At 39.1% G+C, this 27,825-nt stretch overlaps 1 protein-coding gene across 2 annotated transcripts; it reads left to right on the forward strand.

Annotated features, from left to right (window-relative positions):
- The first annotated feature begins 1,549 nt into the window (after positions 1 to 1,549).
- On the forward strand, positions 1,550 to 27,272 carry LOC144642888 (eukaryotic translation initiation factor 3 subunit A-like). Of its 2 annotated transcripts, none has more exons than XM_078501987.1 (22): positions 1,550 to 1,680; positions 2,715 to 3,045; positions 3,516 to 3,679; positions 4,492 to 4,550; positions 4,697 to 4,837; positions 5,628 to 5,836; positions 11,533 to 11,704; positions 12,162 to 12,359; positions 13,388 to 13,504; positions 14,026 to 14,118; positions 14,445 to 14,537; positions 16,213 to 16,350; positions 17,720 to 17,929; positions 19,617 to 19,721; positions 19,848 to 19,961; positions 20,871 to 20,993; positions 21,663 to 21,816; positions 22,505 to 22,738; positions 23,842 to 24,099; positions 25,541 to 25,639; positions 25,822 to 26,415; positions 26,772 to 27,272. In XM_078501987.1, exons 1-22 carry the CDS (start codon positions 1,632 to 1,634, stop codon positions 26,861 to 26,863), a joined length of 3,747 nt encoding a protein of 1,248 aa, XP_078358113.1. In that variant the 5' UTR covers positions 1,550 to 1,631; the 3' UTR covers positions 26,864 to 27,272. The 2 variants fall into 2 exon arrangements, with proteins under 2 accessions (XP_078358113.1, XP_078358114.1); XM_078501988.1 differs by having other exon boundaries at positions 23,842 to 24,084.
- Positions 27,273 to 27,825: the final 553 nt, after the last annotated feature.

Consider the following 27,825-nt stretch of genomic DNA (forward strand, 5'->3'; position numbering starts at 1 on the left):
GTTTTGGCGGCGGGCTAATTTTGGTCACGCAATTCAAGAAAAACCTTCAGAGGCCTGGAGGTCTTTGGAATACAGGTATACCACGTCGTTTTCCTTGTACTTTCAATCGGAACATAGTAAAGCTAAACTACAGTAACACATTAGCATCAAATTGAAAATTAAAAATATCTTTGGTCGTAAACAAATTTTTTGCGTGACTTGGTAAAATCGCGTGATCCAGGTGAGGGTCATAGGTCACGTTATTTTTGTCTTGCTTTTGTTCTTTTATGATTTCGAAACAGGTATGATGAAATCTTGGCTGAAAACAAAACAAAAAAAGATCTAAACGTGCCACGAGCCACGCTTTTATACAATTTTTTAAACTTATACAATCCAGATAAACTTGATTCTCCGCCTTTAGGGCCAAAGTCTATAATTTTCGCAATTTTGTTTTAGCCCCGAAAGTAACGAATATTAAACGTTAGGAAAATGCATATATTAATGTCTGCTGCTAAATCCAAAGAATCAAGGATCGCTTTTTGTAATAAACTTAAGTTAGCTTTCTAGGAATCTGGCCAAGAGTCTGTACTTCAAAACAGACAGGGGATAAATTTTCAGAGAAGCAGGTGATATGCTTCTCGTCACATGCCTGGGGCGTGATTTTTAAAGTGTTATAGGGTTATCGTTTCACGAAAAAAAAAACATTTTCTTGTCTCACCCACTACAAAATGAAAACAAAAATTGTCTTAAACCGGATCAGGGTTTTGAAGACCAAACGACACACCCCCTATATCTGGGATCCTTTGTATCTCCTCGTCTTGAATTCGTTTACAGAAAATCGTTTTGTTTATTTTCACGTAGTTGTTTCCTGGTGATAATAAAAACAATGAGGAAAATTAGATTTTTTCTTTTCCAATATTGATTTAATAAACGCATTACATGTGAATCGCGACTGTTAGTTTGGATGCCGCGAAATTCAAATAAGTCCCTCCCTCGCCCGTAAACAAGCCCTCCATTTCAGACAAAAGAGTCCTATCAATAATCAGCGGCCCTCCTGAAAAAAAGCCCTCCAGGAAGAAACTTTTTAACAAATACTATAAAAGCCTTGAGCTTTTCATTAGATAGTCTGTCCAAAGAACCGCTATTTTCTATTAGTAGAGTTATAGTGGTGGATCTAGGGGAGAGGGCCGGACTCCCTCTTTATTTTTTGTAAAAGGCACGTATTTCAATGACTTCACCCGCTAAAATTTTTTGAAGTGTACATACACGGCAAATGATCCCATCCTTAGTTCAAGATCTGGATCCCCCACTGAGTTGTCGATAGAGTGCAGCTGCTGGAACCTGTTTCTTGTGCACAGCATCACCACAGGAAGCCCACACAAATGGAGCGACTGTTGATGTTTATTCTGAACATAAATGTGAATATTACTCGTGAGAGTTCGTGCTAATAGGAACGTTTGAACGTTTCCCATTCTTTTATAATTTGAAACATCAACAGTCGCTTGTCGCTCCATTTGTGTGGGTTCCCTGTGGGATTCCACACGGCTCTGGGGACGAGAATCGAAAACGAGGCAAAATTTCCGGACCAGAGAGCAGTTCGGTCGTATTTCTTCTCGGGAACGTGTGTTGAAAAGAGACGGCGTGTTACCAACATGCCGGTTTACTTTCAGCGGCCGGAAAATGCTCTGAAAAGAGCCAACGGTAAGAAATAGTGTTGTTTTCTAAACAAGGGATAGTTCTGTTTTGTCATTAACTTGTTTTAAAAGCTTTAAAGGAAACAAAAACGAGGTTTTTATGAATCGAATCTTCGCCTAGTCGATTACATTGGTTTAGTGTAGATTTCATATTTTTATTTCGCTTCTCAGAATCGCAGATGAAGCCATCAAAGTTAAAATTCTTATTTTCGGCTCTGGCTTTATGTTTCGCGTATTGTATTGTTTTTATTGATAGCCTTTGGTCTTTATTTCCTTCGTTCAATCCGAACGATACGTGTACTTTATAACCACGTGACTTTTACAGGTTATAATCATTTTTGATGATTATTAGATTGAGTTTTCCTCTTATCTTAAAAAATGTACTTTTCACATAGCTGGTAGAGAAATAGGCCAGTTTTGTGGGCAATATGTGGCAAAAAGAGACTGCCAGGGTTTTTGCTCAATGCCATTACTGTGTGATTTATGTATCAGTCAAATTGAAGGTTCAACATCCCCCCCCCTCCCCTGGGTATTTGAATTTTTAAAAAAAAATAGTGTTTAAATCCCCCCTCCCAGGGCTAAAAGCCATTCAAATGCCCCACCATATATCCATTTCAGGTCATTAAAAATGCCTTTTTTCTAAGAATTAATTCACGCGCCAAGTCTTTGTAACCCTTTGCTTTTTATCCAAGTTGTCACAAAGCGGCAATCTTTTCCTTTAAAATCCTTAAACTCGCCATTTGGGACCTTATTTCGGCCTCCGCCATGATTTATCAATCCACGTTCACTCACTGGGACACGTAGCACGAAATCAAGGTTAATGTTCAAATTCCCCACCCTGTATGCATTGTAATCAAATTCCCCACCCCCAGGGATAGTAAAGGCGTCAAATGCCCGGGGTATGCCCGGGGGGGGGGGATGTTGAACCTTCCATTTGACTGATACATTACTGTGTTGTTCCAGAAAATATCCATACCCCTCCCATGTGGGGTGTGCCACAGTAAAATTACAGTTATTTATCAATTCTTGTTTAAATTTCAGAGTTTATTGAAGTTGGAAAGAAAGAACCAGCTTTGGATGCATTGTATGATGTCATTAAAAGCAAGAAGCATCGCACATGGCAGAATAAGATCCACGAGCCCATTCTTTTCAAGTACTTGGAGCTGTGTGTTGACCTTCGACGCAGCCATGTTGCTAAAGAGGGATTGTATCAGTACAAGTTGATTTGCCAGCAAGTGAACATTGTATCACTTGAAGATGTCATCCGTTACTTTCTCAAGCTTGCAGAAGATCGTGCAGAGACTGCAAGGCAAGATTCCCGCGACCAGGTCCCTGTTGTGGATGACTTGGATCAGATTCAAACACCAGAGAGGTACGAAATGGTAATTTCTGTTATCATGAGCATGGGACAGAGAAAAAAATCTGAGCCCTTGTGAGAAATCAAACCCATGACCTTCCAAAAGCCAGTCAGATGCTCTTACTACTAAGCATATCTTTTTGAATTAGCTTTTAACCTTTAGATCTTGTCAATAATATGTAGATATTTGGTGAAACCACTGTTCTGTAAGAAACGTTTCCACGAAATATTCTGATATTCTTTTAAATAATACATTGTAGAATTATCAGCTGTTTCTAATACAAGCCAAGAAGAGAAAAGATGTGAGAAGAAACTCGCATCTCCAGAGACTCATCATTATATAGGAAGACAAGAAACACATTACAATAGTTACAATTGTTTAAAATGCTTAGCAATTCTGTTTCAACAGTTTTAACATCTACACATATAGCTGACAAGTCTATCGAGCTGTACTTCATAAACATGTATTTCATTTTATTTTTCAGTATATTGCTCAGTTTTGTCAGTGGTGAGGACACTCAGGATCGTACTGACAGGGTCATGTTAACACCTTGGGTCAAGTTTCTGTGGGAAGCGTATCGCAATGTGTTAGAACTGCTGCGTAATAATGCACGGGTAGAGAAGCTGTATCATGACACTGCTCAACAAGGTACACAAAACACTTAAATCTGTCAAATATCTCTAATTATTACTTATACTGACTGAGCAATTATTTACAGTTATTATAAGTATACTACATGTAAATTATAAGAGAGTTAAGATCGGCAGTTCATTGTTAAAAACCATAGAAGTATCCTTTGCTTGTTGGTAGTTTTTATATCTTTTTAATAATCTTACTTTCTCTGCTCACGCACTGTTTCATCTCACTATTATATAGGTCCATGATTTATTACCAAAGAAAAATACAAATGAAAGTAGCTTCAATTCATTTGACCTAAAGTTTTTAAGGGCTATACCGTAGAATTCCGGTTATAAGCCCTGGGCTTATACAACTCCGTAAGGGGTTTTGGGTGGGCTTATAAGCGGAGGGGCTTATATCCGGGAGGGCTTATAAGCGGAATGAAAAAAACGTTTCAAAACGAGCCACGGGAGTGTTGATGGAAATACGATTTTAAGTTAAAAACACATAATAAAGCAACATTTAGCTCTATTCAGTACTGTCATCTGGTAGAGGGGGGCTTATATCCGGGGGGGCTTATAACCGGATGTATTTTTTTGTTTCCAGGATGATGGGCCTATAACCGGGGGGGCTTATAAGCGGGGGGGCTTATAACCGGAATTCTACGGTATACAGAATACATGACTGTAATAATGTTCATCAAAATGGACCACTGCATAGCATTGTCTGTTTTACATTCCGGAAGTTCGGTTGGATACTCACCTCCACATTGTATACATAACAGACTTTTGCTTTTGCTTTATTTATGCACCTTATACTGAGTGGACCTAATCTAATTTCAGCTTTTAAGTTCTGTTTGAAGTATTCCCGCCGCACAGAATTTCGAAAGCTATGCGACAATGTAAGTACAGTTAGTGTTTTAATGTTCTTGCATGTACCCTCCTATTGTACTTGTAATACTGTAGTTTGCATTTTGTTAGACTTTCCAATCAAGCTACTTTTATTATTATATTTTTTTTGTGGACTTTTTTGTGTTTTTCTTTTCAGTTGAGGAACCATTTAAATAATGCCATCAAGCATCAAGGACAGCCTAACACAGTGAACCTGACCAACCCAGAGACACTGCAGCTTCACCTGGAAACACGACTGGCTCAGCTAGAGAGTGCTATCAACATGGAACTGTGGCAGGTCTGTCAACTAATGCCATTGATTTATCATTAGGGTGTGGAATTTTCTGTATCTTTTTCATAGAATTAGATATTAAAACATGAAGTTCCTGTTGACGATGGTACTGTGGAAGTTACAGTACCATGGTCAACAGGAACTTCATGTTTTAATATCCAATTCTATGTAAAAGATACAGAAAATCACACACCCTTGCTACTGTAACACATGTTCAAGTAAGAAAACATTTTTACCCCATTCTGAAAAAAATCCAGGACTCTTGTATAATTGGATCATCAAGGTTTTGTTCAAGCATGGTTCATGTTTTGTGGTTTTCAAAGCACTTATTTTTTAAACCTGGAATTTTTAAAAGCATATCTTTTGCAAAAGAAACTTGGCTTATAAATCAGAATCAAGTTGCCTTAGTAGGGAAACTCTAATTTTGAAAATAATCAAAATAAATTTGTCATTTTCTCAAGGTTTATAAATTACAGTACCACTCAAAAGTACTGTAAGTTACCACCTCTCGTCTCTTCTCGTGAGATGAGTTTTGTCTCACAATACGAGGGTCATCTCGTGATAAGAGAATCTTGTCTTGAGAGAATCACTGAAGCGGTTATTTTGAACTACATTACGAGCAATTATCTTGCGAGAAAACAATCAATTTCTCGCAATGTGTCTGTCAAGTCTGTTTCTATTGTTGCGCCAAAACAAGTTTGTCAAACTTTGCTGTCTAGATATGGCACAATACAGCTCTTTTCATGCACATTTTGAACTTTTGTTTAATGTATTGTTTCATATAATTCCATTGCAGGAGGCATTTAAAGCTGTGGAAGATGTCTATGGCCTTATGCAGCTGTCCAAAAGACCTCCAAAGCCTCAGGTGATGGCCAACTATTACCAGAAAGTTGCTCTTGTCTTCTGGAAAGCCGAGAATTATTTATTCCATGCTTGCTCCCTTCATCGTCTGTACGTGCTGTCCAGAGAACAGAAACGGACCATGACTTCAGAGGAACATCAGAAGTAAGACAATTTTTTAAAATTTATATTTTTGTAGGCTGCCCTGGGGAATATCCTCCAAAATAAATAAATGCGCTAGGCCTTAAATAGAGATAAAGAATCAGAGAAGCCACCTGACACAAAAGTGCTGGAGCTTTAGTCTGGTTTATGTAGCTAGCATAAACAAACTACTTGTCAGAGTATTGTCACTTCCCCCAGATAGGATGCTAGCCCATTGCAGGTTTAATAATACGAGCATTTTGTCAAGTTAACCTGACAGGAAGAGGAACTTTGGGAATTCTCTGTCTTGCTCAGTAATGTCAAATGGCCCTGAGCAAGGTTCAAACCTGGACCCCTCGTCAGTGCTCAAAAAAGTGCTGTCCTGTTATCTGGGACAAAACGATTTTCTTTCCAGGCAAGTAACTATTCATGCTCACTTACCTGGTGGGCAAGGGCATAGAAAAGTTGTCTGCCAATTACCTTGAGGTTACTATTTTTAGCGACTACTAATTTTAGCGATTTTTTCTGAGCAAGATTTAGCGACTATTTAATTTAGCAATTTTCCGAAAATTTTTGAAAAATCAGTGATATCAGGTAAACCAATTTTTGATGAGCCTGCCAATGCACACGTATTTCCGGCGGTCGCTTGTCGTTCACAGGCTAGTTTTTAATAAACATATAGCAAGATGGGAATAAATGTTCAGTAAAAGAACAAACCCACTTAAAATTGAACAAACATTTGCATTTTTCATTTTTTCATTGCCAGAAATAACAAAGTTACCGGCATCTGTTTCTTAAAGAATTTTTCAAGTCGACTATGTTTAGTTTTGTTTTTTTCTTTGGGGTGGAGGGGGGAGTACATAAATTAAACAAGTATTAAATTTGACCAAGACAAATTTTAGCGAGTACTAAATTTAGCGATTTTGGCCCAACTCGCTAAAATCGCTAAAATTAGTAGCCGCTAACAATAGTAACCTTAAGGTAAATCATACTGAAAAGTACAGCCAAGCAGAATTTGATGGCTGCATGTCCAAAGGGCAAGCTGGAATTCAGGTTTTTTTACCAAGCCCTGCTCAACCCAAAAATGCTCGCCTAATTAAAATGCAAGTTCGTCCAGACGGATCATCCGTCTCTAGTATAAATCGGGCTTATAATATTGCCCTTTAGACCGACGTCAAACGGCTTTAAATTCTCATTATAAGAAACAATACCGCTAAATTGCAATGTCTCTTCGTTGCGGCTCTCTTGGGTTTCGCCACCGGGCAAACTAGACGAAGAATTTGTCGAAGAAAGATCTTTTATAACCCTGTTAATTCTCAGTATATTCTCTCTTGGAACACTCGAAGCTCGAAGCGACGATGCGCATATGACGTCACGGACCAACTCATGCGTAAATCCGCTTTTCAGTACAGTCGCTGGCTCACTTTTGACGTCCGAGTAATGGCGGACGGGTTTTCCACGATTTTATATTGCTCGCAACGTTCTAAATTCTAGCGCACTAGTTAAATATAGACTTATTGAACAAATTGACTTTAGAAAAAGACGAAAAGAAAAACAAAAATTTTGGTCATAGTAGCACTTTAATGTCCCCAATAAGAGCAGAGCGCTTAACTTTGTCTTGACCTTTCCAAATGAACTCAAAAATAATTTTATTCAGCTCTTTAACAAACTCTTGGTCCGAGCAAATCATGCTCGCCCTATACAGGAAAATGGGAATTATAAATGCTTTGACAATTTGAATTCTGCCCATTATCGTGAGATCTCGCCATCTCCAAATGTGTAAGTATCTACTGCGCAAATGTTTTTTAAACACAGGCAAACAGACGGATTATCGGTCCAGACGAGCTATCTTCATAATTCGTCTTGGCAGACGAATTATGAAGATAGTTGGTCTGGACCGATAATCCGTCTGTTTGCCCGTATTTATACACAGACGAATTATCGGACGAACTGAAAAATGCTCGCCTAATTAAAATGCAAGTTCGTCCAGACGGATCATCCGTCTCTAGTATAAATCGGGCCAATGTTTGTAAGCAAATACTTCATTCGATCGATGAGGTTTTGGCGCTGTATGCCTACAACGAAGCTGCCGTCTTCTTGTCCAATCGAAGAAGCCTCGAAGAACGAAGAGGAACGGCGATTCATGGACTACATTCGTTTGAATACATGGTATGATGAGAACGACATTGAATAGTTAGGATAAAATGTCTGCAATGTTTGAATTAACAGAGAGCTCTGCATATATATACATGTAGGTTGCTATTGCCGTTTGCGAAGGATTGAAATGATCTTTACTGTTGTTTTCATTCTTGTAATCTATCATACACGCCATGGGCATAAAATCTATCTCAACTTTTTATTTCGAAAAAAGCTTTATAAACATGAAATAATGTAAAATTTATACAGAAAAATTAAAGTCAACAAGATGGTGCAGGTGATCAATGGATTTAGCTCCTTGAGTTTTATACAGTTTTACCTTCCTTGACTACAATACAGGTAATAACAAGTGTTTTAATGAGTAATAACACTTCAGACATCCAGCTTCAGCCAGCATTATTATTCCTGTTTCTTAAAATAAGAAAACCATTTGAATGCTGTATAGAGTCCTTCACTCTATTTACTGATAATGTTCTGAAACTGGCCCACAAGTAGCAGCAAAACTGGGTAGGAGTAGTTTTTCTTATTCATTTCACCCATTTGTTTTCCTCTTGGCCCCGTGATTTTTTGATGATAAAAATAACTCAAACAATATATGCACAACATGGGAACAAGTAAAATAATATTAAGGGTATAAAGTTTTAAGTTCATAAACAGGAACACCTGGACCTCAAACAAACACTGGGACCTTGATCAAACGTTTCCAGTTTTGAACCGGCATTTAAATGAAGCCTGCGTTGAGTCGGGGTCTGGCATCTACTCAAGAAAATTTTTTTTTTATGGTATCATATGCAATATGACAGTGGCTCTTTCTAGAGAATATCACTAGCAGTACATTGTGCATCTGCAGTATGTGTATGTAATTGAGAGTTCAATTTTGGGACTAATCTTGTGTCAACTTAACGTGACTGTAAACAAGCCAGCTCCGTATACCACCCTAAATAAATTGCTCCCTTGATGCAAAAAGGCAAAGTCTGCATGCAAGCCTGCTTGCCCATCAGGCCAAAGCATATCTTGGTTTAAGTAGGATTAAGCAACCTGGATGAGATGGAAGTACAATTGCATCACAGGTTTAACCTCCCCACTCCCCCCACATACATGTAATGACACTGGTCTGGGCTCACACCTGAACAGCTTGATTAAGAGTCTTGCGCACTGACCATTAGGTCACCGCACCTAAATCAAAACAACTACCCCATTGCTATGCAACATTTTTATTTATGGTACAGGTTTGACTGTATTTGTTGTCGGCTTCGCAGTTCGTGTATACTCTTTAAATAAATACATATATAATGGTTGCAAGGGTCCTGTGTGACCTCAAAATTGCCCCCTTGTTACAAAAAGGCAAGGTCTGCATGCAAGTCTAGTTGCCCACCAAGCAACTAGACTTGCATGCCCTCGATACACCATCAATTTGCCAGTTCCCATTCTACACTTGGAGAGGAGGCACCATGAGAGTAGTCTTGCCCAAGAACACAGCACAATGACACCAGTAAGAGCCAACACCTGAACCGCTTGATCCGGAGTCCGACAACTTACACTTAGGCCACCTCACCTCAATCAATACAACATTTTTATTTATGGTACAGATTTGACTGTACTTGTGTTAGAAATTATGATGGATCAGCAGCTCAGGGGTTCTCTGGCACATTCACATGATTTATTGTTGGCTACTACATTCACAACTTATGAACAAAAAGAGCATGCCAAAAATAACTATATTGCAAACTTAAAATAAAGAGTAGCTAGGATTTCAACAGTGCTCTGTTGCACACAGCATGAGTGATTGGCACAGGTCATAATTATAGCTCATGGCCCCTGTTGTACTTAAATATAATAAAGATATACTGAGTAAAATCCGGATAGCATGTATGTCTCTGAGACAGGCTAACACTGTTCTATCCTGAGATTACTTCTCAAAAAATGTTAATGAATACTTTAAGTGCACAATGAAGTACAGTCCTACTGTAGTGTTTTATATTGCATGGCAGAAATAAACAAGTGACCAACACTGAAGACGTGCTGGTGAGTTTATTAAGACTACAGTGTATACAGAGGACTACAATGGAAACATTTTCAGTACATATAATCAGTAAAAAGATATTGCTAAGCTTTGCATCCTTCTGTATGTACTTTCACATAATGTACCGCCTCGTGCGAATTTATTTAAGTTTATTTGTACAATAGAGGATATAATTCAGGAACATACAGGCCGATTTGCCCAAAAATTACCTTTTTGACATGAAGTATTTACAATAAATTTAAAAATGACTATTCTAGAACACGAGAGCTTGAGCAACAGAAGTAAATTACGCCACTCACCCAATGTTTTGCTTCTAAAAAGGAGCGAATACAGTAAACTCACTGTAGATAATTCGAAGCGTTCTATTCTATTCACTTCCCTTGGATAGTTGAAGAAGTTAACCTCACAATGGTTGCAGGGAGAAATATCTATAAAGCATTTCCAAGAGTACAAGTTTCCCTCAAAGTTATCAGACGATCTATTATTCATTTTGCGTGGTTCGGGCGAGTTAAGATGTCACGAAATTTCGCCTCTTGAAATGTTTTCTGCCACTATGTTGTGCAAAAGTGACCTGGAGATGCCTTGAAGTATGTTTAAAAAACATTTGCGCAGTAGATACGGCTTCTACATCACTACAGATTAAAAAGAAAACCAATGTTTTTCCAGATCGGTCACTCCAGCCTTCGAAGAAGCCATTTTGTTGATGCGCATATGACGTCAGCATGCTCTCGCCCCAACTAGTTCCAGATCTCTATTTGGTCCTCGGACATTTTTGAATCTAGTAATGGCGGCAAGCCAAAGCCGAAGTTTACGCGTGAAATAAGTGGTCTTCCAATTCGAATTTGAACTTAAAATTTGGCAAGGTTACTATTTAATGTAAGTACTTTCAAAAACCGAAGAGAAAAGGGAGGGTAAAATTTTGATCATAGTACCACTTTAATGACGGAGGACTTAAGGCTCCACATTTGAATTCTATGATTGAGACTCAGAGAATTATGTGTTGTAAAAAGTTAGCCAGTGACGAACCAACTAGCTGGAAAACTATACTACTGCATTATTTAAAGCCGGTTGGAGGTAAACCATCAGGTCACTGCTCTTCCCAAGTTGACTATGTACTGTGCTGCAAATGATGACTCATTTTTACATCACTGTCCTAGCATCCAACTTGTGTTGAGGAGAATCTAACCACCCATAGTCTGATGCAGCTCTGAACTCATCAACTTTACCTATGGAGTTATTTTTTTTAAATGTATTTAGCATTTTGTTTCCCACCTCTACCGGTATTTCCCTCATGGTTAGAAAGAAGTGATTATGAAGATGAAACATTTGTTTCCGTCTTCTTTTTGTTAGATGGGGGACATTTTATTTTATTTGAAATATTCTGGTAGTACAATGTGCAATTAAAGTGGAAATCTTCATGTCTCAAAATGAAGTCAGAGTTAGTAAGAGAGTTTGTATGACCTGTGCTAACCTTGTGGCAAGTTACCCTGCATGCTTACAATTTTCCTTTTCCCTTTTTTTTCTTTTCTTTTTTTGACAGAATGGCATCCCGGGTTCTGTTAGCAACACTGGCCATTCCAATCCCAGTGTCACTGAGTGAGACAGAGAAGCATCTGGAGTTGGATGAGGTTGCACGGGAGAAATCCCGCCGTCTAGCTGGCCTTCTTGGGCTCCAGACTGTCCCTACCAGGACATCACTCATAAATGACATGGTGAGCATTATGTTAAAAACGAACAAGAATGTACTTCTGTTTATTTGGATGTGAAGGGTGAAATCCAAGGTTTTAAACCTGTCTGAAGAGTTCTCAATTCATTGGGCACATTTTAAGGGAACTAATTCCAGAACACATGAAACTTGAATCTCTCCCCCAAAATGCCTTTTTTCAAAGCAGTGATGTAGCCAAGGGCCAGCTGTTGGCTAATTTCACCAGCTGAAAAAGAACTTACTGTAAATCCGGCTTATGACATGTGAAAACAAAGACTTAGGTAAACTATTAGAACTGCCAAGGCCAGAAAAGTCAGCTGGGCTTGTTAATGAGCCCGCTTAGTGTTTTCATAGCTCCATCCCTGCAAAGTGGAGTATTACTGTTTGACCGTCTTATAGAGGTGTCTGTTAAGTAAGAGAGAGGTGACTATATTTTAATACGTGTGATTCATTGATTTTGTTAGCTGAAGATGAACATCCAGCAGCACATTATGCCTCAGCTACAGGATCTGTATCAGTACCTGGAGAGAGACTTCTCCCCCCTGCAGCTCTGCTCGAGGGTCAACACGATCTTTGAGTTTCTGCAAGAGAATGAAGAACTGGAGCTGTCTCAATACATCAAGCCCTTGCAGGAGGTGGCCATTGTGCGGCTGCTGAAACAGGTACCATAAATTATGTTTTAGCCATAGCAAAGCCCCTTTTTTCGACGTTTTTGCTTGTTTACAAGCAGAAAGGGTAGAATAGGGGTTATGTGGACAAGATTTGGAACCACATATTTGTAAACTCTCAAGGGACTTTTTTAATTTCTCAAGGGACTGTTTTAATTTCCCAAGGGATTACTTTCCGCTGTGGGTGATCACTTGCGATCTTGTGGAAAAAACGTGACTTGTCACATTTACAAACGTTATATAACAATTTTAAAAGTGACATGTGAGCTTTCTTATCTCAACGCACGTGTGTCTGAAAGGCGATCTATAAAAAGCGTCGCACAAACAATGGATTGCGTAACTAAAACACGAATAAATAATCACTAGCACTTCCATCGTAATCAACTGCCTCGAAAGGTCCTTGCAATTTTAAAGTATAGAATTGCCAGATCTCGGTGAAATTTGCACTGTTTATTTGTGTAATGTTAAGGAATATGTGTATAAATACCCGGCGCGGACGAGCCATTTTTGACAAAATTATATGGCTGCATTTCCTCCGTGAAGATAGGAAATTGTTAAACTAAACTACAAAGAAACTGTAATGATAAGTTCGAAGAACAATGCACAGGATAAACCTTCGACGCATACTTCATGCAAAAACGTCGATATCTCGAAGAGACTTTGATTTTAGTTTGTGATCTTCAACAAAATGTGAAATGGAAAAATTGGAAATTAAACAGCAGGGTTTATATGAAGATTCAAAAGTTTGATACTAGGCAGAAAGGGAGGAAATAATTAGTGTGTGTAGCTTTGTATCTTTACATTGCTTTGCTATGCAGATAATTATAATGTTTTGAGAAGTACTGTGATTTCTGTGGTGGCTGACCCAGTAGCCAAATCTACATGTAGCAAAATAGAAATTAAGTCAGCAAATGCTTAGGACTCGGAAGTATTTACTGTTGCTTGTAATAACACTTCGGAATATCTTACATGTACGTTATCTTCCTTTGATCAGTATTAAACCTGTATGATTTTTGTTACAGGTGTCTCAAGTGTACCAGACAGTTGAGTTCTCTCGGCTGTTAACATTAGTGCCATTTGCTACAGAGTTTCAGCTGGAAAGAGCCATCGTGGATGTTGCATTAGCAAATGAACTACAGGTACGTTTCCACATAAATGTACAGTGAAACCCTTTGTATTATAGTGAACTGGATACATAAAAAATACAGGAAAAAAATTGCACATCTGTCTTCAACTTTGTACATTATCAATTCATTCTCATTACTTAATTCATTCAGGTCCATTACAAGGGCACAGATAATTCACACATCCAGTTATAAGACCTACATGTATGCTGGTTTGCCCAAATGAAAATTATTTCCAAACATCTTGATAAGAAAAGAAAATTTAATCCCAGCAGTATACAGGAAGTTTATCACATTTTAAACCAAGTTACATGGCCTAGCTCAAGTCCCCACGACTCTCTTCCTATAACTTGGCGAGAGAGTACCTGACTACTACCTGTAGTTTGCAGAAGGTTGGTTGTAGGTTTGATTGGAAGAATGCTATTTTTTTTAAGTAGCTTGTTTCACTGGGTTGTCAATATAATTATGACTTAAGACCTACATGTACTGTAAGTTGTTTTCAACTGGTAATTGAGTGTGTTCCAATTTTGCTGTAGGTTCGCATTGATCACAGAACTAAAGCCATCAGCTTTGGACTTGACCTACATGTGGCGCACAAAGAGGAAGTACCAGAAGGACCTTATCTTCAGGTATGATCTGGAGAGAAGTTTTCAATTATTGTAGTTAGGGAAAATTGTTTCTTAGTCAGTGAAAAGTTAGGTCATTGTAAATGTTGTTGATGGTGGCAGCCATGACGATTTATTGAACACTTTGAGTGTAATCATTTTGTGTGCAAGAAAAAGATGGAGTTAGTCTGTTGCTCTATTATTATAAATTTTGAAAGAACATGCTTCTTACAATTACGCAGTTTGTTGTACATCCCTTAGTATTACAATTATTATTCGGACTGGTTTGAATTCCCTGCTTGCTCTTTTATTTGTTAATTCTCTGTATTGACTTTTTGTTGCTGTTGTAGTCAATGCCATCAGAGCGGCTACGAAATCAGTTGACACTGATGTCTATGGCACTGCACAAGGCAATCAACAAAATTCAGCCAGAAGCTATCAAGGTATGTAACATCAAGCTATTGTTTTGGGCAAAGGGAAAGCTCTTTCCATAACTACCAAATAATCAAAGGTGTTGCATGCAAGACCTTGGTATCATACAAGGATAGCATACAGGGTCCCCTATACTTTTTACGCAAAGCGTGATTGAGGCTTTTTATTTGCTGTGAAATGTGATTTGGGCTATTAATTTTTTCGTGATTCGTGAATCCCAATTTTAAGAACTTTTAACGTGCACGTGAATTTAAGCAACTTTTAGCTTAAATTAGACGTGAATCGTGAATCATCTTCTTTTTCGTGACTTTATTTCTGATTTTTAGGTAGTTCTAGTGAACGTACATCTTTGTTTTAGCTCTGTGGTTGGGATTGCGACTTTGTCAGCTATTTTGTCGCGTGTGTGATCTTGACAAGCACAATATCTGGTCTTACACCTTCCAAGTGTAACAGTCTAAACGGGAAACGCCATGATTTTTGTGTGAAAACATTTTTAGAATTATTTGTGATGCGTGAAAAGCCAAATATTTTTACGTGATACCATTTCCCAGAGAGGTTTAGGGGACCCTGAGCATAAGTCATGCCAAAACATGTAACTTGAATAAGGTGTTTCTCCTGTCAACATGCGGAACTATACAATGTACATGTACAAGAAGGATTTTGGTTTGTGTTTAGACTTGCTGTATATGATGATAAAAAATAAACACCAACTTGTCCTAGCATCCACCATTGCGATGAGGATAAGATTTAACCACCCATAGGCTGATCAACAGCAAGTTTTTAGAATTTTACTTCCTCCTTCAAATGTTGTCTTTACAAGTAACTAATTTGAAGTTTTTTCTTTCTCTTTCTTGTGGTAATTTCATTTTAATGAAAAAAAAAAAAACTGTATGGACTTCAATATCAATAGGTAAGAGTTGTGCTATTGTACTTTGTGTTTTATGTACAAGTGTCAAGTATTTTTTGATGTGTGAACTAAGTAGTATTTTTTCTTTTGCTTTGCTGGTCACCCATAGTACCACCTGAAGAGAGCAAACCACATGACTGTATAAATTATAAGTTTTGGAGAAAATTTTAACTTTTGGCAAAACTTGGTAGAACCCTTGAATAATATTTATGAGCTACACAATATTTTCCCAAGCAATGCAACATTAATTTTAATGTTTGTCATGTCATGTCATTGTATTGATATGTTATGGTGATATCAGCTACAATATTGTACAATGTATTATGGTATCATCTTCTATTATTATACATTAGAATTACTTTGAAACATGTGATTGGTCGAGAGCATTCAGTCAATACATACAGTAGCATGTGAACTTGACATGTTAACTCAATATCTGCAGCAGATATTGGGTTATCATGTCGAGTTGAAAGTCCGCCTAGTTTTCAAGCCCCTCGTCCGTGTAGTGCTGTCAAACTTTTGAAAATATGGCTGAGCGATTCGCCTCCGTTTCCGTAGAGGAATTGAAAGTTTTGATCGAGAACAAAGATTCTAAAAATAATTCACTGTGTACTTTGCTGCAAATGATGACTCACTTTTACATCACTGTCCTAGCATCCAACTTGTGTTGAGGAGAATCTAACCACCCATAGTCTGATGCAGCTCTGTCCTTGTCAACTTTACCTTTGAATTTTTTTTCTGTGTTATTTTAACAATGTTTGTGCCTTTGCCATTTACAGCAAAAGTGCCAAGATGAACAGCAGAGGATTGTCCAGTTGTACTTGCGTTCTTCAAAGAAGGAACACAAACAGATGCTGGAGAGGAAGGCTGTGATTGAGGCTCGCAAGGAATATCTGGAGTCTCTTCATGTTAAAAGGGTAAGTGCTTTGTTATGTTACTTACATTGCATGTATCTGTTTTGCCTTTTTTGGATAGCAAGTGAGCCTTTTTCTCTGGCTTTTTCCGACATTTTTGCTCTTGATTGTGTTTGTTTGCACCTTAAAAATGCTTAAAATTTGAAACCAATCTTCAAATTCCTTGGAAGCGAAATTTGGTTCTCATTTATATTCACGACTAACAACAAGGTGGATGTGCAGCTCGAACTATGAATCCAAATTCAACCATATAAACCTGAAGCACTACTGGGACTACAAGCCTGTGCACCACCTCGTACAAAAACCCCAAAACCCAGTGGGAAAAATGGGAACGTACTCCCTAACCAAAAGCAGGTGCACAAACCTTTGGGTGTTAAAGGTGAAGTACAAAGATAACAAAGAGTATAAAATACAAAATGGAAAAGTTTGAAGGCTGAAATGAACACATTACAACATTAAAACCTTTTATTATACATTGTAGTAATTCACTGCCTTCTCATTGGCTAATAGCCTACAGCTAATTCTTGGAATCCGCGCAACCTACAGATTAGTGAATAATCTGCTAGCAGATTATTCACTAATCTGTAGGTTGCGCGCGCAATGCATGATTTCCAAGAGCAATGTGTCAGGCGTCTGGCGGCGAAGGAACATCAAGTTCGTCGATTCGCTTCTTCAACCGAGAGATAATTTGACCTAAGTTTAAAAATTGCTGGACAATAAAGTCTCAGAAAACACAAAATGACTAACAAAAATTAGGAAGGAACTATTCCACGAAATACTTTGAGGAAAAAGCATTCAGAATTAAGCAGGACGACAAGCCGGAATTAGCACAAGTTTTGAAACAGGTTGAAATCGTTTGTCATTATTTTCTTTACCAGAAAAAAAAAAACAATGTATAATAAAACAATTATCAGATTCGGTTTTTGTGATTTCCGGAATAATCAAGGTCTTGGTAAGTGTTATCAGCCTCAGCCTTCGGCTTCGGCTGATAACACTTACCTCGACCTTGATTATTCCGGAAATCACAAAAACCTCATCCAATAATTGTTTAATATTATACCTTACAACAATAGAGTCAATTAGCCCCATTACGGCTCACACGCATTCATACCAATAAGAAACTATTTACATTCTCTGTCACTGCCACTCACAGTTTAGTTCTGCCGAGTGTAAATACATTTTGTGAAAGTCCTTCAAATTAATTTTGTCCTCTTCACACGTGTTGCTGTCCTAAAGGGACAGTTTTTTTTTTATTTTTGGCTTAAAAGTACATAAAATTGTAGGTTTTGGACTGCAACCAGCTTTGTGTTTCTACTAAAACAATAAGACAAAAAATATAAATGCTCATTGGATTTCTTTTCTTTCTTTGCAGGAGCGAGAAGAGCAGAAGATGCTGAGGTTACAACAGCGAGAAAGTTTAGAGGCAGAACAGAAGCGGCTCAATGAGGAGAGACAGAAGCGAGAGGTGCTCCGCAGGAAGCAAGAGCTTCAAGAGATTGAGAAGAAGCAGGCAATGGACAAGATTGCTGCTCTGAAGAAAACTACTGTTGGTGCTAAGGCTCTAAAGGACTTGACAGAGGAGGTAACATGTTGCTTTATTTTATGCATTGTTTTCACTGTTACCATACCCAAATTTGCAATTAGCCAATTAGAAGCCTTTGTGTACTGTCATGTTATTCTGCAATATCAAGTCACTGACCTGATGTTGCTAGACGTTTTTGGCAGAAATTTGGCTACTGTGTGTACAGTTAATACCCACTCGTGCCTTTCTAGTATGCTTTGACGGCATATTGGGTACATTGGCTCTGGCAGTGGGTATTTTGGCTTAGCTGAACCTTGCCAAAATCAAACCACTGCTTGACCAAACTTTCAAAGTATACCAAAAAAGGGGGATTAGTCAGCATCTTCCAACACAAACAGCCGAGATTGGTGCACAGGGATGACTTGTACCTAATAGGCAGAAGGTGGAAAAAATAACCACCTTAAAAGAGAAGTTCACTCCAGAATGGCCATTAATCTTCTTTATGCCAATAAAAAGTTAACACAAAGATATGTTATTCACCAAAATTTCAGCCTCCAACATGCGCTATAACCCTACGAAATCTTTCCCAAAACTCAACATTGAACGCCGCCATCTTGGAGCTGGTAATGTATGCGTGACGTCAAAGAGCTCAGCCTGAATTTTGGCGGAATAATTTAAATACTCAAAACTCCTTGTTTCTTTGAAGTGGCTTTTGTTTGTCAAAATGCCTGTTTGTGCAGCTCCATTTTGCTCAAACAGAGCTCCAAGAAATTCAGAAATTAAGGAGTTTCAACTATTAAAATTTCCCACCAAATTTCAGGCTGAGCTCTTTGACGTCACGCATACATTACCAGCTCCAAGATGCCGGCGTTCAGTTGTCGAGTTTTGGGAAAGATTTTGTAGGGTTATAGCAAACGTTTGAGGCTGAAATTTTGGTGGATAACAAATCTTTGCGTAAACTTTTTATTGGCGTAAAGAAGATAAATGGCCATTCTGGAGTGAACTTCTCTTTTAAGACTTGACTTATTCTTAAACAAGAAGTTCTGGTATAAAGGGGGCCTGGCCTGGCCATTCTCACGCCCAGTTGTCAGTCAATCACCAAAGCGTAAACAACTGGCAAACAACCTGCGCATTTTCTACAACTGTTACTAATAAAATGTGTTTCATTTTCGCTAGCAATATTCTGTTAAACGTTAGGAAGTTGTTTTTCATATTTTGGTCAATAATGTATCTTGATTTCATGAGATTTCAAAGCATGTTCAGCTTGAAAGATGCTCGGCACCACAACGTGCCACGAATGCAAAGAGTACAAATTTGCATTTCGTGCCCGAGAAGTGTGAAATATGGGAGGTACCATCCCTTTTATAGCGGAACTTCTTGTTTAATGTTTTCCAGCTGAAAGACCTTATCTGGTTATTTTAAGGGTAAACGATAATGCAAGCTGTGCTACTTATACCTAATCATACATTTTTCGGTTGGCTTCAGTGCATATCAGTTGACTTTGGTTGAGCCACAGTTTGTATTTTTAGCCAGATGCAGTCATACCAAAAGATCCATGGAGTTTGAGGCCACAAATTAATGATATTATTTGCCTAAGCATACCAAAAGTGTACTAGGTTTTTATCCACTCCAAATTTAGCTAAAAATCTGGTGATACATGTATCAGTAGTGGCAACGGTTATGAGTTGCATTGTAGTACATTTTTTTAGCTCAAGGATGACAATGTTTTTGTCTTTGTGGTGCACAGGAAATTGAAGCCATGGATGCAGATGATATCTTGGCCAGACAAGTGGAACAACTTGATAAAGAGAAGAAAGAGCTGCAGATACGACTCAAGACACAAGAAAAGAAGGTAACATACAATTGCACAATCACTGCTATTCCTTTTCTTTTACCTCCCTTGGAAAAAAAAACTTGAGTCGAGAAGATGTGAAAAACACCTTTCAGGGGTTGCTAACCTTTTTTTCTCTCATTGCAGATGGATTACTTTGCACGAGCAAAGCGAGTGGAGGAGGTTCCTAAGCTTAAACAACAGTACGAGGAACATCTTGTGCAGGACAAACAGTTCTGGGAAGAACAAGAGGAGGAGAGGGTGAGTGGTGCTGTCTCTAACATTAGTCTGGGCTCGAGACTTACAGTAGCCAACTAGCCACAGGCTAGTAAAAATGCAGTTTTTGCTAGTAGGTTCTGGGCTTTCACTAGCCAAAATGGCTAGTTAAAATTTCAGGAATTTGATTGGAAGAAAACCATACATCGAAATCGGCTCTGAGAAAACAGAACTAACAAGTACACTGCGGTCACGTATAAAAATATCAAAGACTGTGGACAAGCTGAGTAACCTAAAATTAACCTTAAAGATAATGATAACACAGGCAGTGAAGACGGCAAAGTGCCTCTGCCCAAACCTAAGTTAGCTAAATTCTGGCTAGAAGAAACCTGGTTGTGGCTAGTGAAATCAAAGCTGTCACTAACCAATAGGCCAGCTAGCAAGAAAGTTAGGATTGAGCTCTGATAAGCATAGCAGTGTTAATTAAATGAGTAGTTAACCCTTTTTGGCACACAACTAGGCACTGTCCCAAATCCTGTGTCGATGAGGGAAAAGGTTCCAAGAGAAAACTCGAGAAAACTGCACGGAAAATAAGAATGCTAATTCTTCACAATTTCTAAGGATGTAAAGGTTTTGCAAGCTCAAGGCTTCTACATTTTGTATGTGCTGATATTAAGTTAGGATAACAGCCCAAGCCAAGTGAGAAGAAACGAAGAGGAACAAGCCTCAGTTCTTTCTAACCAGCACTTGTTTAAAACGTAGAAAGAACTAGTCTGTACCAAAAACCAAGTATTTCTATGATTTTTGTTCGCACGCATGTGCTCTTATAAACTGCTGCCTATCAAGTGAAAGCTAATTTGATTGTGCGTTTACCATAATGTTGGTATGCTTAGCGGGTTGCAGTATTTATTTATTTTGTTTCATTTTAAATTTTTCATTCTGTTCACATGCCAGATCAATAAAGCTGTAGCTGAACATACGAAGTTGGTGGAAACCAGTGGAAGGTTACAGCGCATGTTACCAGACAAAGACTCTTTTGTGGAAAATCTCACTAAGGCTCGTCAAGCAGCTCACGAGGTAACTACAACTGTCGTGGAGTACATTTTATCATTAGAAGGATCCCTTTCAAACGTAGTGGCTTATCAATGAGGGTACCTTTTTCTAAAGGGACTATGTCACGGGGATTTCGCAGATTTTTGGTCTAAACTGTTCTGAAATAAGTGGTAGGCAACTTTACCCATGGAAAAAAAAAAATTATCTTTGAACATTTAACTGAAGATATAACCTTTGTTTGGGGATAGAAATCAAACTTCGGGTATAAATATCGATTTTTATGAAGGCGCCCGGAAACAACTTGAAAACGTTAGCTAACGTTTTCAAATTGCAATCCATTTCCATCCGAGCTAGCCTGTGTACAGCCGTTCCGCTGAGGCTACATCCTAGCCATCCGCAGCCAAATGCTCTTTATACAGTTTTAGTGCCCTAATATAGCAATTGTTAATAAAAATGAGAACTTGCTCTCCCAAACTTTTTGTATGATGTTCTTGCAGTTCAGCATTTATGCAACATAAAGACACGGTGGAGAGGAGCAATATTAAAATGAACTGTTTCAGTTTGATAAACTTTGATATATTTGTTCTTTCTTTCCCCTGCACGTTGCACTGTGAGAGCTATAGTTAAATCAGTGAAGAAGGCGTTGCGTTTATCCTTCAAGTAACTCATAAAGAACCACTTTTTTCTTTGCAGGAAAAGATGAATGAATTCCAAAAACGTTTGGATGAGGCTCGGAAGAAACGCATGGAGGAGCGACGCAAAGAACGTATTTTGGAGAGGAAGGTGCAGCGAAGGATTGAAAAAGAAGAAAAAGAACGAACAGAAAGAGAAGAAAGGGAGAGGAGAGGTAAAGACGCTATAATTATATCATAATATAATGATTATATGGCACAAGTTGTGTTGCACTTTTTTTGTCCCGGCGAAACACCTGGCATTTCCTCATAATAAAACCCTGTTAATGCGGCCACGCCATTTATACGGCCAACGGCCACATTCTGAAATCCCAACCTGCATAATCCTTTATAATTTCACCCCGTTCTTACGGCAACTCGAACCAAATACCCATTAATAATTGAGCAAATAAAACAAATACAGTTCTTGAGAAAAAATATTGAATGATACTATTTTATTCAAAATGCCTGTTACTTGTCGTGCTCATTGACTTCTGTGGTTTTGTGGTTTACTAATCACTAATCAAGCAACAATTAACATGAAAAAGAAACATTGTATATTTGCCGATTGAATCTTCATTAGCTTTTAATAACTTTATATCTGCAGTCGGAATGTATATTAAAGAACAGTTGTTTAAAAGTGTATCTGTCAAGACGCCACTAGACCAGCCATGAAATTTGACCCTGCCCTGTTAATACGGCTACAAAAAACTCTTTAAAATTATGCTCTGCTGTAGAAAATTTCTTTACGTTTATTGTTCCATAAAAAGTTGCTCCAAACGCCAAAAGTTGCCAAAAAGTTGCCAAGCTCAATCTACAGAAGGCTAGCGTTAAGAAGAAATAAATGTCTTTTGTTTACTTCAGAGCGAGAAGAGGCTGAAGAGAAGGTTCGTAAGGAGAAAGAGGAGAAAGAACGCGAGTATCGTGAACGGATTGCTAAGCTGGATGAGATTGAACGCAAGCGAAAAGAAAGAGAGAAGGAGATTGAGGAAAGGGAAGCTCAAGCTCGAAACAGACCTGATGCTGATCGAGATGGGCCATACAGGCCAGGGGAGCGTGACAGAGACCGCTGGGGACCACCTCGCCGGGACGAGAGAGGTGAGCTAGCTTGTTTGTACATATTGTTAAGTTCGGAGTTCCAAGTTGGTTGCTTTGGTTGGAAGGTGACCTTTGCCTAGTTATTGTTAACTTTCAAAGATGAACATATTCAAGATGAAAATAAAATCCCTAAAAAATTGAGAAATGCATTAAAAAAAACTGCTCACTGGCTTTTTCTTAAATGACAACATACATATAGTAAGATTTCATTCATAGACTTAAAGGTTAGACCATAGAAAAATTTGGTCGACTTGTTTTATACCATAACAAACTTGATCAAGTATTTATCCAAAACGATGCCTGACCGTGAAGAAACTTTGCCGGGGAGCCGAAAGATTCCCGACACGTAAAAACGGTAATGACGCAAAAGAAGATGAACAGAATTCAAAGAATAACAATTTTAATTACCTTTTATTCTCTTGTTGAGTGTGTGCCTATCGCTAGAAGCGGGCAAGATGATTTTTCTTTCTGAAGATCTTGTTAGCGCTCGTTCACTGAACGTCAACAGTTCTCTGGGTCCGCTGCCAGTTCGCTAGCACCGTTCTTCTCAGTAAGACAAAAAATTCAAAAACCTGTTAAATGTTCTTTTGACAGATCACTTGAGTAGAAGTTGAATCCTGAATTCCGAAAACAAATGCGTACTTGATTCAAACAAAACAAGATGAAATTCGCTTTCATTTATGGAGACAAACCTTACACATTTCTAGCCCGCGCCTGTGCGTGGCGTGTTCTGACGTCACTTTCATGGTCTGTACTCTCATCGACCATAACTTTGGACCAGTCAGCGCGCGAGAATTCTCTCGGTTATGGTATAAAGCTTAATAACCAGTAGCACATGAAAGTGCTGCTCAATAGCTTTCATTTGAATGGTTACACTACGATTTCATCCACAGACTAAGACGTTAGAACCACCTTGAACAGCATTATAAACTGCCACATGAAAGTGCTGCTCAATAGCTTTCAACTGAGTGTTCACACCTCAAAGATTCATCCACAGTCTTGCAAATTTGAGATTTGACTGAATTGTCTCATGGAGTAAAATGCTAACAGAGATGTTAATGCAGTTGTTTTAGCTTAGTCTTTCTATGCATTGTTGTTTTCAGAAGAGAGAGATGAGCCTAGAGGTGGTGCACCTTGGAGGCGTGATGATCGCGAGAAACCGTCTGATGGTGGAGCGTGGCGCCGTGAAGAGCCGCCCGCACCACGTGACCGTGAACGTGATGTTCCACCACCAAGCCGTGACGAGGAGCGTGCTCAGGAGCGTGATTCCGGAGGTGCATGGCGTCGTGGTGGTGATAGCCGTGATGACCGTTCCCGTGACGATCGTTCCCGTGATGATCGTTCCCGTGACTCGGGTCCAGGTTAGCTCAGAGTTGGCATCTTCAGTCAACATATTAATTCTCCTTACGTTGCTTATTCATTGGCAAGTAAACAGGTGATGAGAATTACGAAAGGTATCAGCAAAGGAGTATTGCCTTGATATTCCACCAAATTTTCAGAACTAAAGTTAAAATGAATTTGTAGCACTTGTTGAGGAAAAGAAACTTACCTTATTATAGGAAGTTAACGATACATGTAATTAACGCGAATTTCTAAAATTGGCGTTAATTTCATGTACCTTAATTTACGTCATTGTTAATTAAAATCACACTATTTTACAGCATTGTTATTTTAAGACACCTTAATTTTCCGGCAAAGTCATGTTTACACGTCATCTACTTCTCCGTCAAAGCCGCGGGAATAACAGAGGCAGTGGAAAGCGCCAGGACGGGATGTATTCCATCCCTGGACCCATGCATTGAATATTAGTCACTATTTGGCCTGTTCAAATATCTTTGTTGTGTATATGGTTAGAGTTAAACTTGAAGTTCTGTTGTTGGACGTTGTTGTTTTGCCTTTTGAATAGCGCAGGTTGCTATAAAAATTACTACGCATCAAAATCGCCTTAATTTATTTACTGCATGTATTAAAGCACACATCACACAAGAATTCGCGTTAATTAAATGCATGTAAACATAAAGTTTCGACGATTCGCGTTAATTTTATTACGCGTACATTTTGTTCGCGTTGTTATAATGCTTCGTTATATTCCTATAATAAGGTATTAAGAGTCCTTCGAACTTGAAAACAGTAGCTTTACCTCTTTAACTTAGATAGCTGCACGACTGCAGATAGAACTTAAATCCCTGAATATAATACAGGGCTCGTATGGCTTATGGAAAACATGGAAAGTCATGGAATTTTAGAATTTCATTTTTTCAGGCCTGGAAAGCCATGGAATTTAAGTTTGGGTCCTTGAAAGTCATGAAAAATGGTATTGATTGTACAAAATAATTAGGCACGTTATTTTTTGTGAAGAAAAGGGTAAAAACGTACCCGAAATTGAAAAATTATGGAGAGGATGGAATTTCAAAAGAGTATGAACTCTGATAAGGGTGACAAAAATGCAACAAGCGATCGAGGAAAGAGGAAGTGTTTTTGAACAGAATATCGAAAGGGGAAAGCAATTGACTAAAATACAGGCAGCAACAAGTTTCCATAAAGTGTACAGACAATACTAATTTTTCACGATTGAATATGCTTGTTAGGCTTCTGGTTTTCTTATAACGGTGCTTAAAAAACCAGTCGCTAGATTCGGGATTGGTGATATCCAGAATAATCAAGGTCTTGGGTAAGTTTCACCACCCCACGATAGAGAACAGTGGTCATCAAAAGACCGGTCATTTCCTTATCGAAGAAATAAACTAGACATGGTAAACGTTATCAGACGTGAGAGAAAACATTAGTGGTATTTTCTTTCAGGAGGGGCCTGGAGACGAGATGAACGTGACAGAGAAGGGCCTCGTGACGAAGGGTCATCCTGGAGGAGGGCTGGGGACAGAGATGGGCCCCCAAGACGCGGTGAGAGATATTTCTTGTGATACATGGCAATCGTTTCCTATTAGGTGGTCGTGTTTCACGCTTGTGTAGTGGTGTTATGGCACAATTTGTGTTGAGTCTTCTTTTAAGCCCTTGTGTCTTTGGATCATTTCTGACAAAGGTTTAGACTTCTTTAAGACTTGTTTCTTGTTTTCCTTTATTAGACATGGACCGTGGAAGAATGGACGACCGTGGTCCTTGGAGGAGAGATGACCGTGACCGTCCTCCCTCAAGCGCATGGCGTGACAGAGACCGTGACCGTGATGAACGTGACCGTCCACCACCAACTGCTTGGCGTGGACGTGATGACCGAGGGCGTGATGATCGTGGGCGTGACGACCGTTGGCGTGACGATCGTGGCCGTGAAGACCGATGGCGTGACGATCGTGGCCGTGACGACGGTGGACGCGACGATCGTGCACGTGATGACCGTGGACGCGATGACCGTGGACGTGACGATCGTGACAGGCCGATGGCTTGGCGAGGACGTGACAGAGACGAGCGCGACCGTCCATCAGGGGATGCGTGGCGTGGTGATCGTGATCGCGGGGATCGGGATCGTGATGATCGTTTCCGTGGTGACCGTGAAGGAGACCGTTTTAGAGGAGATCGTGATGATCGTGATCGCTCTGGCTGGAGGAGTGAGCGACCACCAGATGACCGTGATCGTGATCGTGACCGTGATACGTGGAGGAGTAAAGGGGACGAGCCAGGCCGTGATCAGTGGAGACGAGAACCACCACCTGCACGTACTGAAGGTTGGTTTAACACCCGTGCTAAATCTTTGTCTTTCAGTGCAAGAAATTAGACTGAACAATCCCGCTTGACGGCAATCGACAGAGTTATGCATTATTTTCTGTGGTTCTTTTGATGTCCGTATGAACGTCTACCTATTCTAATATCCCAGCTTATTGTGACAGGATTAAGTCTTTGAGCTGGTGCGGAGGGCTTCACCTTTGAGAGATTTCACTGTAGTACCCTGTTGTGTGCTTACGTAAATGAACTGAAGGGAACTGTAGAAATTAAAATCGTTGATTTGGTTTCAACTAGGAAGGTTTTTGTACAGTTCAGTACTTGCTCTCTTGTAATATACATTATCCTTTGCTATTTGCAGGAAAATCCTGGTCAGCTTCCCGCCGAGGCCGTGAACGACCCCCCGCGGAGCAATCTGATCCCGAGGGTTGGACCACAGTCCAGTACAAATGAACACCTCACACTACCCTGGCGAAGAACTAAAATGAATATTTCACACTACCCTGACGAGAAACTCAAATGAGCACATCCTTCGTAACTTGATCATTGCAATGCCTAGTTGAATCTGTTATCAAAGTTTGATAAACATGTAGGTGAATTTTTGATGGATAACTTAATTAAGACCGTGGATTTCACGTTGTTAGTTAAATAATCTTTTTGTATAACTGAGGAAACGTGATGGTTGGATCACGCCAGACCACAGTGTGGTTGTCAGATATGAAACAACAGTAAAAACCAGAGATTATTCAAGTTAATTGAAACAATTTTAAACTGTTAACCGTCCTAAGTAAAAATCAATTCAGCCAGCCAGGGTATATATAGCAAATGGAATTTGTTGACAATAAATGAATTGTCCAAACTGTTTTTGGTTCCTTGATTGTGTTGCGTATTGCCGCCACGCAACGCTTTCGTTGTATGTTGCGTGACGACCAAGAAAAATAAACCAGACTGCTCCACGTTTTACAAGCGCATTTTTTTTGGTGGACCGAATGATATGAATGCAGTCTCGCGTGAAGGCAAACTCCAGTGAAATGACTTTTGGTCTTGCATTTTTGGTGTTACCTCCATTATTTGTTTACTTGTTTGAATTATTTTCTTCATTTCAAGATCTTCACATTTCAATCAACTTTTTCTGTTGTTGATTTGGAGTAGGTTATCACGAAATTGATAGAGCACAACAACTTTCCCTCCGTCCTTCTCTCTTTGAAAAAAAAGAACAAAGTAACGCCTTGTACACTATTCAACACGAGGAACACAGTAGTTCTCTTAGTGTCTTTACTCTTGCTGCTCAACTCAGGCGTGCAAAGGTATTAAAATGTTTTCTCGCTGCTTATACTGGTGTTGTGAAAAACAGAACTACCGGTAATGTGTTAACGTAATAGAATAAAAAGAAATTTGCTGCCATGTGACTATTT

This window comes from Oculina patagonica, chromosome 2, assembly GCF_052425735.1.
Source record: "Oculina patagonica isolate OP01 chromosome 2, crgOcupat, whole genome shotgun sequence".
NCBI classification, from domain to species: Eukaryota; Metazoa; Cnidaria; class Anthozoa; order Scleractinia; family Oculinidae; genus Oculina; species Oculina patagonica.

Bases quoted from the DNA above. Each gene is read 5' to 3' on its own strand.
- LOC144642888 (XM_078501987.1), top strand. From the start codon at position 1,632: ATGCCGGTTTACTTTCAGCGGCCGGAAAATGCTCTGAAAAGAGCCAAC. The intron at 19,722-19,847 runs GTAACATACAAT...CTCTCATTGCAG, and splicing joins TCAAGACACAAGAAAAGAAG to ATGGATTACTTTGCACGAGC. The intron at 20,994-21,662 runs GTAACTACAACT...TTTTCTTTGCAG, and splicing joins CTCGTCAAGCAGCTCACGAG to GAAAAGATGAATGAATTCCA.